The sequence below is a fragment of the Erpetoichthys calabaricus genome, chromosome 5 (assembly GCF_900747795.2).
Source record: "Erpetoichthys calabaricus chromosome 5, fErpCal1.3, whole genome shotgun sequence".
NCBI classification, from domain to species: Eukaryota; Metazoa; Chordata; class Cladistia; order Polypteriformes; family Polypteridae; genus Erpetoichthys; species Erpetoichthys calabaricus.
In genome coordinates, this window is record NC_041398.2 from 154,079,644 (window position 1) to 154,096,016 (window position 16,373).

At 37.3% G+C, this 16,373-nt stretch overlaps 1 protein-coding gene across 2 annotated transcripts in view; it reads right to left on the reverse strand.

The window, feature by feature from the left end:
• Positions 1-16,373, reverse strand: part of hgsnat (heparan-alpha-glucosaminide N-acetyltransferase) — a 379,450-nt gene that overhangs the window by 281,051 nt on the left and 82,026 nt on the right. For both annotated transcript variants that reach the window (XM_028802147.2, XM_028802148.2), the window contains exon 5: positions 6,950-7,019. In XM_028802147.2, coding sequence (XP_028657980.1) covers positions 6,950-7,019 — 70 coding nt within the window. The remainder of the gene's footprint in view (positions 1-6,949; positions 7,020-16,373) is intronic.

A 16,373-nucleotide genomic window follows, 5' to 3' on the forward strand; every position in this document is an offset into this window, starting at 1 on the left:
GGAACACATTCATTTCATGTGTGTTCCGTTTCTACAGTAATCTGTGTAAACACATTGCTAAAACAGAAACTTTTTCATATTTTAGTAATAAATGTTACAAAATGTAGGCATAAACTATAGAATGTGTGAAGCCTGAAGTCCAAAGATCAAATAAATTCTTTCACAAAAGGTTCAAGGACGATACAACAGCTTCCATGGCGCAGCGGTAATATTTGCTGACTTGTAATCAAGAGTCCCCGGTTCGATCAAGACTGCCTCCTATATTTGCTGTTTTAAGTAGTGAGCTGCTCCTATTCTTAATACTATACAGTACACATATACGTTTGGTTTGTCTGTAACAGCCGCTGTACATTTATAGGACTTGTAAAAGTTACTGGTTTTTTTTCCACTTTTATTTTCTCAGTCATGACCACAATGCATAGTGTTCTCTGATCTGGATGGATAAAAGACATTAGGTATATATGACATTTGGAATAACTCATTTTATGACCTGTATAGTACATTTCAGAAAACATCGTGGCATGGATGCAACATTATTCATATTATTCATATTTATTTGCATAACATCTTGCGGTAGTAATCACTGATCGCGTGTTTCGCGTGTCTCCCCCCCCCCCCCCCCCAATCTTGCCAGTCCCCACATGTTGCTGTATGCAGTTTCTTTTGTACTCCAGGACATGCAGAGGAAACAGTAGTGCAGAGGTCAGTTCAGCGCTATATGCAATCATCAGATTCAAATGTTAACAGTTTACACACACGCAAAATCCGTCCTTCCTACATTTACGACGTGTGTACCTGTTGCAATGCGCACACTTCTCTCTATGCTTTGGTTTCTATTACACACCTTAAAGAAAGAGACAACAGATGTGACATTTTCAAGAAATCATTTAATGACCTGAATAGTACCAATCAGAAAACATCATCGCACTAATGCAATATTCTTTGAAAACGAACAGCATCAGATCGGGTGTGAATTTATACTGGCGCTGTTACTTACAGTCTGATCAGTAGAGGCGGGGGGGGTGTCTTTGGCGGGGGGTCTGGTGTTAGAGCATGATCGTGATTGAGAGAATAAAACTGAAAAAAAGCTAACTTTTACAAGTACCATAAATTTATACCCAATGTCCCATATATTTGTCGCTTTCTTTTTTTTCACCGTGCTGCAAGAACCGTCCTTACTACATTTACGACATGTGTACCTGTTTCTATGCGCACACCTCTCTCTCTATGCTGCGATTTCTATTACATTGAAAGGGCACTTGACATCGACTCAGTTTACTTTCCTGGGGAAGCAGCTGTCTTGGAACAGAAGCTTGTCAATGTTGCATCCTCCTTTTCTTTTTCCATCGCCTTTTCTAGTAAGATGCGACGACGAAGTTCCTCTGCAAGGTGAGCCATGAACACTCTTCTTTTCTCAGTGGCCCCCATGCATGCCTTGCACAGCATGGAGAGAAAAAAAAAAGAAAGACAAATATATGGGACATTGGGTATAAATTTATGGTACTTGTAAAAGTTAGCTTTTTTCAGTTTTATTGTCTCAATCACGATCACGCTCTAACACCAGCCCCCCCAACCTCTCCTGATCTGACTCTAAGTAACAGCACCTGCATAAATTCACACCCGATCTGACACTGTTCGTTTTCAAATAATATTGCATTACTGCGATGATGTTTTCTGATTGGTACTATTCAGGTCATAAAATGATTTCTTCAAAATGTCACATATATTGTCTCTTTCAGGTAATAGAAACCACAGCACAGAGAGAAGTGTGCGCATTGTAACTTGCATGTGTGTGAACTGTTAACATTTGAATTTGATGATTGGATATAGCGCTGAACTGACCCCTGTATTACTCTTTCCTCTGCATGTCCTGGAGTACAAAAGAAACATCACCATACAGCAACATGTGGGGACTGGCAAGATCGGGGGGGGGGAACATGCAGTCAGTGATTACTACCGCAAGATGTTATGCGAATGAATATGAATAATGTTGCATCCGAGTCACGATGTTTTCCAAAATGTACTATACAGGTCATAAAATGAGTTATTCCAAATATCATATATACCGATATCTTTTATCCATCCAGATCAGAGAATGTCCAGTTCCATTGCCTCAAAACACCACTCACATCTACAGTTATTCCCAGTTTTAGATAAAAAGTAACAGCATCAGATCCCCGAGAGCATTGGGGGGGCGATAGGGGGGGGTAGTATGCATCGTGGTCGTGACAGAGAATAAAAGTGGGGGAAAAAAAAAAAAAGGTAACTTTTACAAGTCCTATAAATGTACAGCGGCTGTTACAGACAAACCAAATGTGTGTACTGTATAATATTAACAATAAGAGCAGCTCACTACTTAAAACAGCAAATATAGGAGGCAGTCAGGATCGAACTGGGGACTCTTGATTACAAGTCAGCAAATCTTACTGCTACGCCACGGAAGCTGTTGTATCGTCCTTGAACCTTTTGTGAAAGTGTTTATTTGATCTTTGGACTTTAGTCTTCACAAATTCTATAGTTTATGTCTACATTTTGTAACATTTATTACTAAAATATGAAAAAGTTTCTCTTTTAACAATGTGTTTATACAGAATACTGTAGAAACGGAACGCACACGAAATGCATGTGTTCCAAATAACTATTATTTCCACTCTAAAACTCCAGCACTTCACTCCGAGATAATCAATCAAGGCTTGAACTGGGAGAACTTTGTGAATGTTCTGTGACGGTGGGGGGATGGAATAGCAGGCTGCTTGTCTTAATCGGCACATTTACAGGACAAAAGACGCTAACGGAGAGGTGCGAACGGATTTAAATTGGGCCAGATTTACGAGTTTTCTCGTTGGCTCTGGTAATTCTAGTGTTAAGGCGGGGCGAGATTACAAGTTTTTTCGTAGGCTTCAGGGATTATAGTGTTAAATAAAAAAAAAAAGAAAAGATCTCGTAAAATGGACATCCTAAGTATATAGTTTATGTTTTGCACTATATTGTGGATGTGTTTAAACACACAGTATATGCTGAATGAAGAATGAATAAAGTACTAAACTGAGCCTCGTGAAAGAAATAACAAAAAACAACTAAATAATATAAAAAATGGAAATGAAGCACTTGGTTAGATGTTGAATGTCTGAAAGTGGGTGACTTGCCTAAAATATTTAGAGAAGCTTATACTAAAAGGAAGGTAGCATTTATTACATTCTGAAATGGAAAGTGTACATGTTAATAACCCAGGAACAGTCATAATAAGGCGGGTAGCAGTATAGATTCAACTCTGCTAATCAATTATTAGTCTTGCCTTAATGCATGTTAATTGATTAAATAATTTGGCAAAGCTCCTACTTTATTTACCCTGGCTTTCTCTGTTGTAGGATGTAGTTTTCTAGCCTTAAAACTATCAAGGTAACTAAAGCACACTTATTTTAAGAAATTGCATTGGAATAATACAATTTACTGATAAAGACAAGGATTAAAGAGATAAGCCAACTTCATATATGTATATGTTGACATATATGATAAGACACATATAGACTAGACAGACAAATGTATACTGTAACCTAGAAAGGCTGGCTGTTTACTGATTATTTAGAGTTCTGATTTATCTTGGCACAGATAAATATTTTTATGATAACAAATCCTTAAAGTTGATACATACCTGATGTGTGAATTTGTTGCTGTTGTTGCACCAGATTCTAATGGAGGATTCTTCTTGTGCTGGACTGTACTCAGACTCTTTGCCGCATGGTCCTTTGTTTGTGGTGTGCAGTGCTTTCCTCAGTTATGCCATTCACAGGGAAAAGCATTACTCTTTCTGGCTCAAGAGTTTAAAAGCTGAAATTAGCGTTTAGCTTGACAAACTGGATCTCAGCTCTAGGGTTCACAAAGAGAAGTGATTGTCAGCTTCAGCTCCCTAATGAAGCACAAAGCTTTTTGGTTTCAGAGGTTTTCAATCATTTTGAAGAGTAAGGGCAGAGCTCCCATGAGAGTATAATCACAGATCCATTGAGTAAGCCACAGAGTGTCCCAATAGAATCTTCAGGATGGTGCAAAACATTTTAAGGGAAGGTTAACCTCTCCTGATTGGATAAAAGTTGCTTCCAGTTACGAAATTACGGTCTCCTCATTGGTAAGTTCTTCTGTCCATCAAAGTTGTTGCTCCTTCAATTATAAGTCTTTGCTCTTGCTTAAATTCATTTTGCACTGTCTGGCTCAAGAAATCTGCAAAGAAGCCTCTGGAAATATTTCAGATCAGCTTTGATTTACACCTTTGTTATCAGATGAAGCCCAGGCAGATCCTTGCGTAAGTTGAAATTCAGTCACTTAGTTTGGAATGTAACTGAGAAGGCACAGCTGGTTGTCTGCTAAATCTGCTGCCTGAGCAGACCAGGTGTGCCACTAAAGATTATCAGAATCAGTAATGCCCATTATCTTTCTAATCTTTCCAAAAATTCGAATATAGCATTTATCTGTGTTATTGCAATGAAACTCTTCATATTTATTGTTTGGATGAGATGTGTTGCTTAAAACAAGGTTTATCTTGTTTATGCTTCTCAACTGATATTCTGGAAAGGTTTCTAGAGATCAGTTAAAAAGCTTTGTAGGGGTTCATTTGGATTTGTACTGCTTATTATATTAGATAAGTTAAAAAAAAAAAAAAAAAACGAATCAAGAATTCTAGAATCAGTGGCAATGGGGATGCATACTGTACAATTTGTTCTAACGAATTTAATGAATTACGTTTCCAAAACATGGTTCATATCCATGCCTTCTATGGAAATGGAATATGAAAAAATATATTAGGCTTTCAGCAGACTGACCGGGAAGTCATTGCATTTTTTCTAGTTTAGCACCAGGGCAAAACAATAGTGCAGTAATTAGTCCTGTATGGATATAAACTTCACCACATAAAACCATAAAATCATTAACTGTCAAACATGCAAACACTGCAAGGTGCCACAATAATTAAGAGACTTTGGCAATGGAAAACCAACCACTCCCGTTCCATGTGTACCACTGAAATCTCTCTAAGAGCGCTGAAGACTTCAAATTAAAAATACCACAGGATAGCTTTCCTGGAAATGCTGAAGTGAATGAATAAAAATCAACATATTTGCAGAGCTATAAGGAGCTATAATTTGTTAAACATGTATTTTGCAACATATGAGATCTACACATACTTTATTCATCTACAAACATGTCAAACAAACACTTTTACTGAAGTACATCTATCCTCTAATAAAATCCCTGTGTGCGTCCAGGAGTCCATGTGTGTGTGTCTTCTGGTGAACTGCGCATGCGCGGGGCACGGTGTGATGCGCGATATTACTGTCAGAGAAAATTACAGGCGTTTTACGGAAATACAAACCAGTAATACTGCGAGAGGAAATTAAAGGTACACAATACAGTGAGGCATATTACAGCCACATACAAGCCAGTATTACTGACAGAGAAAATTAAAGGCATATTACCGACGCGCACGCCTGTATTACCGCCAGAGAAAATGAAAGGTATATTACGGACGTACAAGACAGTATTACTGTCACAGAAAATTAAAGACACACAATACACGGCGGCAGCTCAGGAAGAACGGTCAGCTCAGCAAGTAAACATCAACAAAAGACAGGCTGAAAGACAAAGAAAAATACGACCAACAAACAGAATGAGGTCAAGGTCCCTTGCCATTTAATACAGACTGTTCCTACTAATGTTTATGCACTACTGTTCTAGTGCCCGTTATTGTAACGGGTTAAATGACTAGTATATATATAATTTACTAAGTCCATGGCAAGCAAGATGCACGCACGACAGAGCCCTGCCCACCAACTCTAACACTCCTCCCATGTCCATTACCTTCACATTGTTTTAATTTTATTTCTGATCCCATTCAACAACTATATGGCGACATTGACTTCTCAACTGTGAATCCGGAACAACTCAGTACGCGAGCTATATTAAGCGTCACCAACGAAGACTCGCTACACCGTAATGAACAAGTACTGAAACTTATCCCTACCGACGAAATAACTTTCACCAGCATTGCCTCCATTGTCACAGACGATCCCCGCAGATCAAGTTTCATTCCCCGAAGAATTTCTTAACAGTCTTACTCCCACTGGCATGCCTCCGCATAAACTCAAAATTAAAATAGGTTCAGTCGTCATGCTTCTCAGAAACCTCATGCCAGCAAGAAGTCTCTGAGATGGCACTAGACTGACTGTTACCAGCATTCACCGCAATTTACTGGAGTGTAAAACTATCGCAGCTCCTACCTCACAAACTGTCCTTATTCCCCGGATATCCCTGATCCCATCAGATTCAAATTTGCCTTTTACTTTTATATGCAGACAATTTCCTGTTAGATTGGCCTTTGCAATGACAATAAGGCACAGGGACAAACTTTCAAAACGATATGCCTGTATCTGCCAAACCCAGTTTTCAGTCACGGACAATTGTATGTTGATCTCTCCTGAGTTCCATCTTTTCATTCACTCACAGAAGTATCCTCAAACCCACCCCATTTGGACAACTGTGTCTTTCAGGAAGTGTTCACCCATCAATAAATAATTATGCGGCGTATGCTACGCCGCAGGTTGGCTAGTACTTTAAATTGTTCGGACGTAAATGAATTCCAGGAAACTAAATATTTATAGTTATCAATAAAAGAAGAGAGACATAAAATATCTGAAACTTCCAGCTAGCTAGTGAACCCTGCGTAATTTTGTACAATATGTATGTAGGTTAACTATTAAAAAAGAAGAAAAGCCACTTTCATCTAGCATGATTCTCAGAATGACAGTACATAATGATATAAGACTTAGATTCAGTTCTTACTCCCAGCATTACTCCCAAATGTTTCCAAGACAATCAAAGAATTGAAGGATGAAAACCAAACAAAACAGACACATGTAGTTACTAAATATAAAAAAATATGAATTAAAAATTATAAACTCACCTCATTACATATCTACCCAATGCAAAGAAGGCAGCAAATCCAGTATAAACAAAAAAAGCAATTAGGATGGCTAAAATAAAAGAAAAAAAATTACGTGGTCACAATTTTTTTTTTTTAATTTATTTTCATAAGAACATTTTTCCTTTGCTGTCTATGTGCGTTTTACATGGTGCCTTTAAACATAATTAATGGCTTCTCGTCTAATGAAAATAATTAGTTCTACAGCAAAGACTGAATGCTTCTTTACTTAAAAATAAAAAATGTTACATTTGCTGAATAGTACATGTATACTAAAATGTTGCAAATGTTCTCTCTTACATCATGGCTACATTCACCTCGTCTTTGTTTCACAAAATACAAAGTTCAGTTTAACAAACTTCAATAAGCAACACAACATTTAGAATACTGTGGCAGACTTGGAATTCATATTAATTAAATATGCTTGAAGAAAAAAAAAAACAAACAGAAATGGTAATTTCCTGTACAATCTGATATGTGGAAAGGAGACCAATGCTGCAACAGAAACAGTAATTATTTAGTCAAAATTAACTTTACATGTATGTAATACAAAACATGTACAGAGGACTCATATCGATTATCTAGCCATTCATTCATCTTTGATTAAACTTAATCCAACTGAGGGTCACAGAGGGCCAGAGCTTATCCCTTCAATATCAGGTGAAAGGCAAGAACCAACCATGAACAGGGTGCCAGGGTTGCTGTGCAAATTTAGAGTTGTCCTAATAACTTAAGCTGCAAGTGGTATGAAAATAGAAGTACACAGAGAAAAGCCCACATAAAACACAAGAAGAATGTAATCCAAACTGACAATATTCTCAAATGGAAACGAAGCAGTGCTAAATGCTGTACCACCTGCCAAACCTTGTTTGTGTACTCTTAAAAAAAAAAAAAAAAAGATCGATGTTACTTATCAAAAAAGTGTAACTACTTTGAAAATAATAAAGTTCAATCTTCCATTTAAAATCCATACTTAAACTGTGAATAGCTTATTTTGTCATTGGTTACTAAAGAATACACTATTTGAAAATTCTCAGATATACTCACAAGTTAAGAGTTGCAATTGCCAATTTTTTTCAAATTTATTTTTTTACAGTAGGTCATATTTTGACCAACACACATTAATAGATCTATGTAGATTTGCACAACTGTGAATGGTTATAAAATGCAATTCCTAACTAAGAATTATGAGTGCAGAATCAGAAACACAAATGAATGTTTTAGACCAGTGGTTATCAGCCTTTACTCCTGCAAGGTCCCCGGTATACCACATGAATATGTGGGGGTCCCACAACACAGGCCATGGTATTTATCCTCTTGCTGCAGTTTTGACAAGGGTGCTTAATTTATTAACTTAAATTTATTAACAAAATCATATTTGCTTCAAGTGCTACTACATTGCCTATATTTTTAAAGCATAATACAAAATTTAGAAGCAATTTCAAAAAGAGCCTGTGTGTTTTCATTTAATAATTTTATTGCTGCCTGAATTTCTCAATTAAAACATAAATCGAGTTGCACTTTTAAAAGATAAATAATATACACTAAGTACCGAGATACAGAATTTGTCATTGCAGATATTTTTGATAATGACAAAAGATGCTCATTACTCAACTCGGCTTAAGCATTACATAATAATTTTTGTGCATAAATTAAAAAAGGTATTTCTGAAAATATAGTTAAATTTAAAGTGCATAATTAATCACTGCAGTCATTTTGTTCATAACTTAATTATGTGGTTATCCTCTAGATATAGCACTGAAACATTTCTAACAGCAATAGCAACATTTAACACAAGTGGAAATGAAATGCATTTTCTGTTTACATACAACAATCAAGTCTGGCTTAAAAGACAAGAATCATGTAGGTCGGCAGTAATTTCACGTAAGTCACAAAAGGCCGACCAGCCCCGACACCTGTGCAGCTTTAAAAAGTGAATGATGTGGCAGCAGCATCACATGTCCAAATGTCTCCTTCATGGAATTGTTGTGTCTTTGGCACCAGGCTAAAACACAAAATTTTTTAATGGCAGTGAGGCATGCTACCATTGGTCCACTGTTTGTTGTTGGGTCATTTTGCACAGTCCTTTTCTATTTTAACTTCAGAGTATACAGTGGGATTAACATGAGCAGACACTAGAGATAAATTTTAATGGCAACTCTAAATGTAATCTGCCTGAATGATATTCAAATACAATCTATATATGAAACAAACGTTAAATGGGATCTTTGAGAAACTAACAGCCATTGCACAACATACAGTCAGGTCCAAAAGTATTTGAACAGTGACATGCTTTTGATTACTTTTATCTCTGTACGTTACCACAACAGATTTGAAATTGAGCAATACATTATGTGACTGAAATGTAGATTTCCAGCTTTAAAGAGTTTACAAAAAATATCATGAGTAATTTAGGAATGACAGACATTTCTCTGCATAGCCCCTCCCATTTCCAGGATCTCAAATGTATATGGACACTTGACTGAAAAGCTGTTCCATAGCCAGGTGGGAGCACTTCCCTCATTATTTCATTAACTATTAAGCAGGTAAAAGATCTGCAATTGATTCCAAATGTGGAATTTGTATTTGGAAGCTGTCACTGTAACTCTCAATATGAGGCCCAAATAACTATCCATGCAAGAAAGAACAGTCCATCATTAGGCTAAGAACACAAAACACATCCTTTAGGGAGATAGCAGAAACATGAGGAGTGGTCAAATCAACCATTTGGTACTTTCTTTAAAACAAGGAACATACTGGTAAAATCAGCAACACCAGAAGGTCTGGAAGAGCACAGAAGACAACTGCGCTGGATGATTGCAGAATTCTGCCCTTTGTGACCCCTTCACAAGATTTGGCCAAAGAACACTCTCCTGGAGGTAGAGAAGACTCCATAAAAGTAAAGACAAAGGGTTTACCACAAGGTACAAACCACTGGTCAACCTCAAACATAGAAAGGACAGATTAGACTTTGCCAGAAAACATTTTTAAAGCCTGTCCAGATCTGGCACACTTTTCTTTGAACAAAGGAAACTAAGATCAATATACACCGGAATGTTGGAAAGAGAAGAGAAGAAACCGCTCATGATCCGATGAATACCACATCATCTGTAGAACAAGGTGACGGCAATTTTATGGCATGATCTTGCATGGCTGCAAATGCAATTCAGTATGTATTGATGATATGACTGCTAACAGAAGTAGCAGGATAAATTCTGAAGTGTAGAGGGCTATACTACCTGTTCAGATTCAGCCAAATGCCACAAAACTGCCAGGATAATGCTTCACAGTACAGATGGACAATGAGCCTAAACACATTGCAAAAGCAAACCAAGTTCTTTTCAAGGCGAAGAAGAATATTCTTCAAAAGGACAAGTCAATCAACTGCCCTCAACCAAGACTTGCATTTCACTTGCCAAAAGACAAAACAGATGGCAGAAACAACACTCGGGTGGAAACCCAGTACTTGGAGAGGGTCATGGATTCCAGACTTCAAGCAGTCATTGACTGTAAAGGAATTTCAACCAAATATTGAAAATTATTATTATATTTATGATTATGTTAGTTTGCCCAAATACTTCTGAGCTCCTCAAAATGAGGGGACCATGTATAAAAATGTTTGTCTTTTCTAATAAGTTCATACAATATTTTTGTAAAACCCCTTGAATTGAAGCTGAAACTCTATACAGTGAAACCTCGGTTTGCGAGTAACTTGGTTTACGAGTGTTTTGCAAGAAGAGCTAAAATTTTTAATAAATTTTGACTTGATAAACGAGCGAGGTCTTACAATACGAGTAGTATGTATATTCTTTGTCTGCTGAGCGTCATGTGATCACAACTGAGCTGATGGTTCTTCTCTCTCTCTCTCTCGCTGCGGGATTGTGGGCAATCGTCTCCTATTCTCCGTCTGAGTCGGCGTGCCTCACTCATATAGTCAACATCCGTACGAGCGTATACAGTTTACTAAAGCATTGTGACTGTGTGTGTGTGTGTGTGTGTGTGTGTGTGCGCGCGCGCGCTGTGACGTGCAAGTCCCCGTCGTGCACCACAAAACACAAAGCCGAGTCTCAGTACTTTAGCAACACCAGCTTTATTCAGCTTGAAACAGCAACAGCGCGGTTATTTATTGTAGCAGGATCTGCCACTCTCCTATACACAGACACAGCAGTCAGGCAGGGTCGTGGCCAAGTAGTACTGTGCCCTGCGCATTTATAATGTTCCTTGTATCACCCATCAACGGCAAGCGCTTATAGCACGTCCGCGATCTTTTTGGATTCGCTTTTACGGCGAACTGCTACAGTGCTGGGAGACTGCAATTGCTTTGGGACACTCTTCCGTGTGTCGTCCCGTTGGGTGGAATCCCACAAGAGTTTAGAAACTCACTCACACCAGCCATGATTCTTTTCAAAGGTAAAGTGCAGGTTAATTTTTTTTTTGTATTTTTACATTATATTTTGTGTTACTCATTTTTATATAAATAGTTTTGGGTTGTTGAACAAATCATCTGAGTTTCCATTATTTCTTATGGGGAAATTCTCTTTGACATACGAGTGCTTTGGACTGCGAGCACGTTTCCGGAATGAATTATGCTCGCAAACCAAGGTTCCACTGTACTTAAATCACATCTTGATTGCTTTGTTTCATATACATTGTGGTGGTGGTGTACAGAGGCACAATTCTGAAAATTGTGTCACTGTCCAAACACTTATAGACCTGTCTATATGTAACAAACTATAGCAACCCAGTACTTGGTTTGGGAAGAAAACACAGAAGAACAAGGAAGTGGTTGCAAAAATTGCTTTATTTAAAAACTGCAAAAAGAACAGAGTATAAGACAATAATAAAAGGAACTGAACTGGGCATGCTTTGCAACTAATTATAAACATCTCAAGGACAGCTCCAGAAAAAATGCATCAGCAAAGCGATGTATAAATACAATTCAAATAAAATACTAAAAGTATCTTCAATTTACACAAGCACAACAAACAGATGACAGCAAAAAGAAATTGATCCTGCACAATCCAATGACACAGGTTGGCACTGTGTTTTCGTCAAAACGCGTACAAATCATTAAAGGCACAAATACAAAAAACCAATACACTTACATTCAGTATTTTGCACTGGGCAAACTGGAGATCATAAAATAAAACAAAACAGTAAGTAAAAATAAAATATCTTGTTCAGCCTAACACTGCATGCAAACTAACAAGGCTACTAAAATAATAACATCAACACTACTTATGAAAACACTTACGACAGATAAAGTCAAAATGCATCAAGACTGACTTGTGATATTCCTGAGGTGAAAGCAAATACAAAAGTAAGTTGTTAATTCACTCAAATCACTACATGAACAAGTAAACTTGACGAGCCTAAAAGTGGACTTCAGCACAAGTTATGTCATCAAAATCACAGTACATGAGACAAGTGCATGACAAACTGGATCAGTAATATTTATGGTAGGGTAATACCTCACCCCTTGTTAATTTCTCCATTTCATGTACAGCACACATTTCAATATAGTTTCAATCATGATGTGCAGGGGCATGCAAAAGTTTGGGCACCATTGCCGCAAGTGTCAGTTACTGTGAATAGTTAATTTAAGACAAGATGAACTGAACACCAAAAGGCATAAAGTTAAACATAACACACTTCTTCACACTACTATTTTAAATTCATTAGTCTACAGGACTGGTTTCCAAAATGCATCTGGCTTGTTTAGACGTTCATTTGAAAACTTCAGGCACAGAATTCTGTGGCTAGGTCACAGGGAAGATTTTCTTCTTCTGACTCTACCATGATGGCCATATTTATTCAGGTGTCGATGCAGAGTAGAACAATGCACCACCACTCCAGAGCTTGCTAAATCTTCCTGAAAGTCTCCTGCAGTCAAACAGGGGTTTTTATTTGCCTTTTTAGCAATTCAACAAGTTGTTCTTTCAAAATGTTTTCTTGGTCTTCCAGACCTCAACTTGACCTCCACCATTCCTGACATTTCTCAAGAACATTACGAACTGAAGAAACAGCTACCTGAAAACACTATCTTCTTGTAGCCTTCTCCTGCTTTCAGAGCATCAATGACTTTATTTTTCAGACTGCTAGGCAGTTGCTTAGAGGAATCCATGGGTGTGGATTTTTGAGACATGGTTTGAGGAGTCAGAATTTATACAGCTTTGCAATTTGCATCACTTGGGGTTTTCCAGCTATGACTGAACAAGCCATAGCCCTAATAAGCTAACTAAAGTTCTGAAACCTTGGTAAATGTTATCTGAGACATCAAATATCTTGGGGTGCCCAAATATTTGCATGGTGCTCCTTTCCCTTATTCATTGCATAACTGTACAAAACAAACAATACACTAATCTTTGCATGCCACTGTATAAGCCTCTGGTAAGCAGATGCTTTATTACTGAATTATGTACGGCTGTTAAAAAAAAAAAAAACAAAACTGTTACACAGATCAAGAGAAAACAAAACAATCAAATAAAACTAACTATACTGTGACAAATATAGTGACACATTATGCTCAACCCCTCTCAAAAATTCCTATACATCAGTATTTAACTGTTCCAAATAAGCTGAATGCATCATGGTTCAGATGCAAGGGACAAAGCTTAGGGATAATCACATTTAGACGCACAGGTGACCCTGGTCTTCGTTTCTGTTAAGTACTCAGTAAATTCCTACACTTTTTCCAACAGCAACCATCTGAGATAGAAAACCCACAAGTTTTGCAGGCACCGTGGCAAACATGAATTGTAAACATTTGATGGAAAAAAGAAAAACGATGCCTGCAGTTGTGAAGGATGCACTAGCTAGTGAATTATTTACTATTTAAAAAAAAATTAAAATACACATACACACACACACACACACCACAAGTGTCCCATTCCAGCCCACCCCTTACTTTTTTTATTTCTCTCAATCAAAGCACATCCCTTTATTTTTCACTGTCTTTCCATCTTGCCCTGGTGTACATGACTGGCAGTTGTCTATGGTGCTATCCATCTCCCATGCCAGAACCAAGATCAAGACACCAAGCCATAAATATTGTTTAGTAATTTGAGTATTTTATTGCTATTTTACATTATTTACATTCCTCTTGAAAGTTTACTGAAGCCCCCTATAGGACCATGGTTCCAGTTGAGAAGCTCAAATTTAGATACACTCTTAATTTATTGCTTTTTCTCAAAAATGTTTTTTTATGCAGCCTTTCACCCAACATCTTTCATAAATTCCTATAGTCCTGAACATTTTCACAGATTGTTGAAACAGAAATAGTTCACAATTTAAGGGAGAACCAAGTATATGAAACTAGAATTATTTTTTAATTGACCATTTTAAGTTAACACTGCATTTGTACAATTCCTGTCATTTTCAATTTGACAACAGGGTGTCATCACTGTTAATAGCCTTGCACTGTAACACAGTATGAAAAGCACAGATGGATGAATGAGAAGAAATCAACCTTGCCAATTTGGCAATGCTTTAGCTTCAAAGCAAATGAATGCAGTGAGCCAAAAGACTGATCAAAGTTATTTGTTAACTAAGTTGGAAGGTGTTTTTTGCAAAAAAGATTTACAAACAAGAAACTCGCATAGTAATCTTACATGTACACCATCTACACTTTAACCAATAATACTAGCATAAGCATTATAGGCTCATATCACCAGCTGTTAAATGTTGGTGTGTCTGAATTTAGATGATAAATAAAATAAAGGGCAGTATGAGACAGACAATGGTATCATAGTAGTTTCACATTATTTATGTGAATAAAGCACGTTTACATTACATGCTCTCTCTAACTTGTCACTTTAAAGCATAAGTATTTTTCTTCCTAAGCCAATTGGCAGCCTTCAGCTACTCCAAAACAGCATACCTGTACAAAAAAATGTCAAATATAGCTTGAAGTTAAATTAAGTGTCAGACCTCTCAATTGTAATAAGTCAAATGATTTTGGAACAGTGATGAAGATATGTGAGCTATTTATTCCACCACTGCTCTGAGTCAATACCCTCCTGCAAAACAGGCAGAAAAGCAAAACACTCTGGTTAACCGATTGTTTATATATTCCAAAACACTGAATAAATAGGTACAGCCAGCACCAGTGGCAAAAATCACAATGCCGGCTACAACACCATTTTTGACATGTACATACACTTTTCAGCAGCCTGAAAGTATCCAGTCTACTGCCAAACCAGACAATAACTACCATATATTTACACCAGCTGTTACAGACTCAAATGAAATGTATGTTTTTATTGTGTAATAGTAACAAAATAAGAGCAGCTCACTACTCAAAACATTTATTCTGGTAAGCGGCCAGGATCGAATCCGCGACCTGTTGATCGTGAGTCAGTAGTTCTTACCGCTGTCCTACAAAAGCAGGCGTGTTGACGAAGTACACTAACCTGATTTTTTTTCTTCAGTTATATTCTTGAATAAAAGCGCACTTATTTTGTTATACTTGTACCTTTTGTGCCCTGCGGTGGGCTGGCACCCTGCCCGCGGATTTGTTCCTGCCTTGCCCCCTGTGTTGGCTGGGATTGGCTCCAGCAGACCCCAGTGACCCTGTGTTGGGATATAGCAGTTAGGAGAATGACTGACTGACTGTTCCTTTTGTGAAAGAGCTTACTTGATATTTGTACTTCAGTTTTCACACATTATACACTTCAAGTCAAAATTTTGTTGTTAGTACTAAAACATTAAAAAAGTTTGTCTTTTAGGAATGTGTTCAACATTTCTTACATTTCTTGTCATCCTACACTTACATAGATCTTTGTAGACATGGAACAAACATGAAATGCATGTGTTCTAAATAACTATATATTACTTACCCTATACAGCTCCAGGTACCTCACTCCCAGATAAACAAGACTTGAGCTGGGAGAGCTTTTTACCCTTTCCTTAGGGATGTATACTATTTCCCTCAAGAACACCTGGGCTAGGCACACCAAAGCTCTACTCCTCCAGTTCAGTGACCCTGAGCTTGAGGCACTGGATTAGCTGGCATCTCCTGCAGAAATAGCCCTCATAGAAGATTAGCTCCTCCAAGCTTTCCTCTAAAAAGTCCAACATCTAACAGGACTTGCACTGCATAGGCCTCATTATTAAAATTTGAGTTAGGATTCCTAAAACTGCCTTTTTATTATATTAAAATTTAATTATTTAACTTAATTTTTTTAAGTTTTATCATCTAAGCCAGAGAAATTACATTAAAGAACTGCTACAGTTATTTTACACATTCTGGCCATTTAAGCTCCTGTAGTACTCTTCCTTTCTTATTCCTTACTTAAAAGCTCTCCACTTGCACCATTTGTAATTCTTTGTATTAATGAATCCTTACACTTTCCCTCTCTTAACTGCTATACTTTCCTGATGGCTAAGAAATGATCATCTAGAAAAA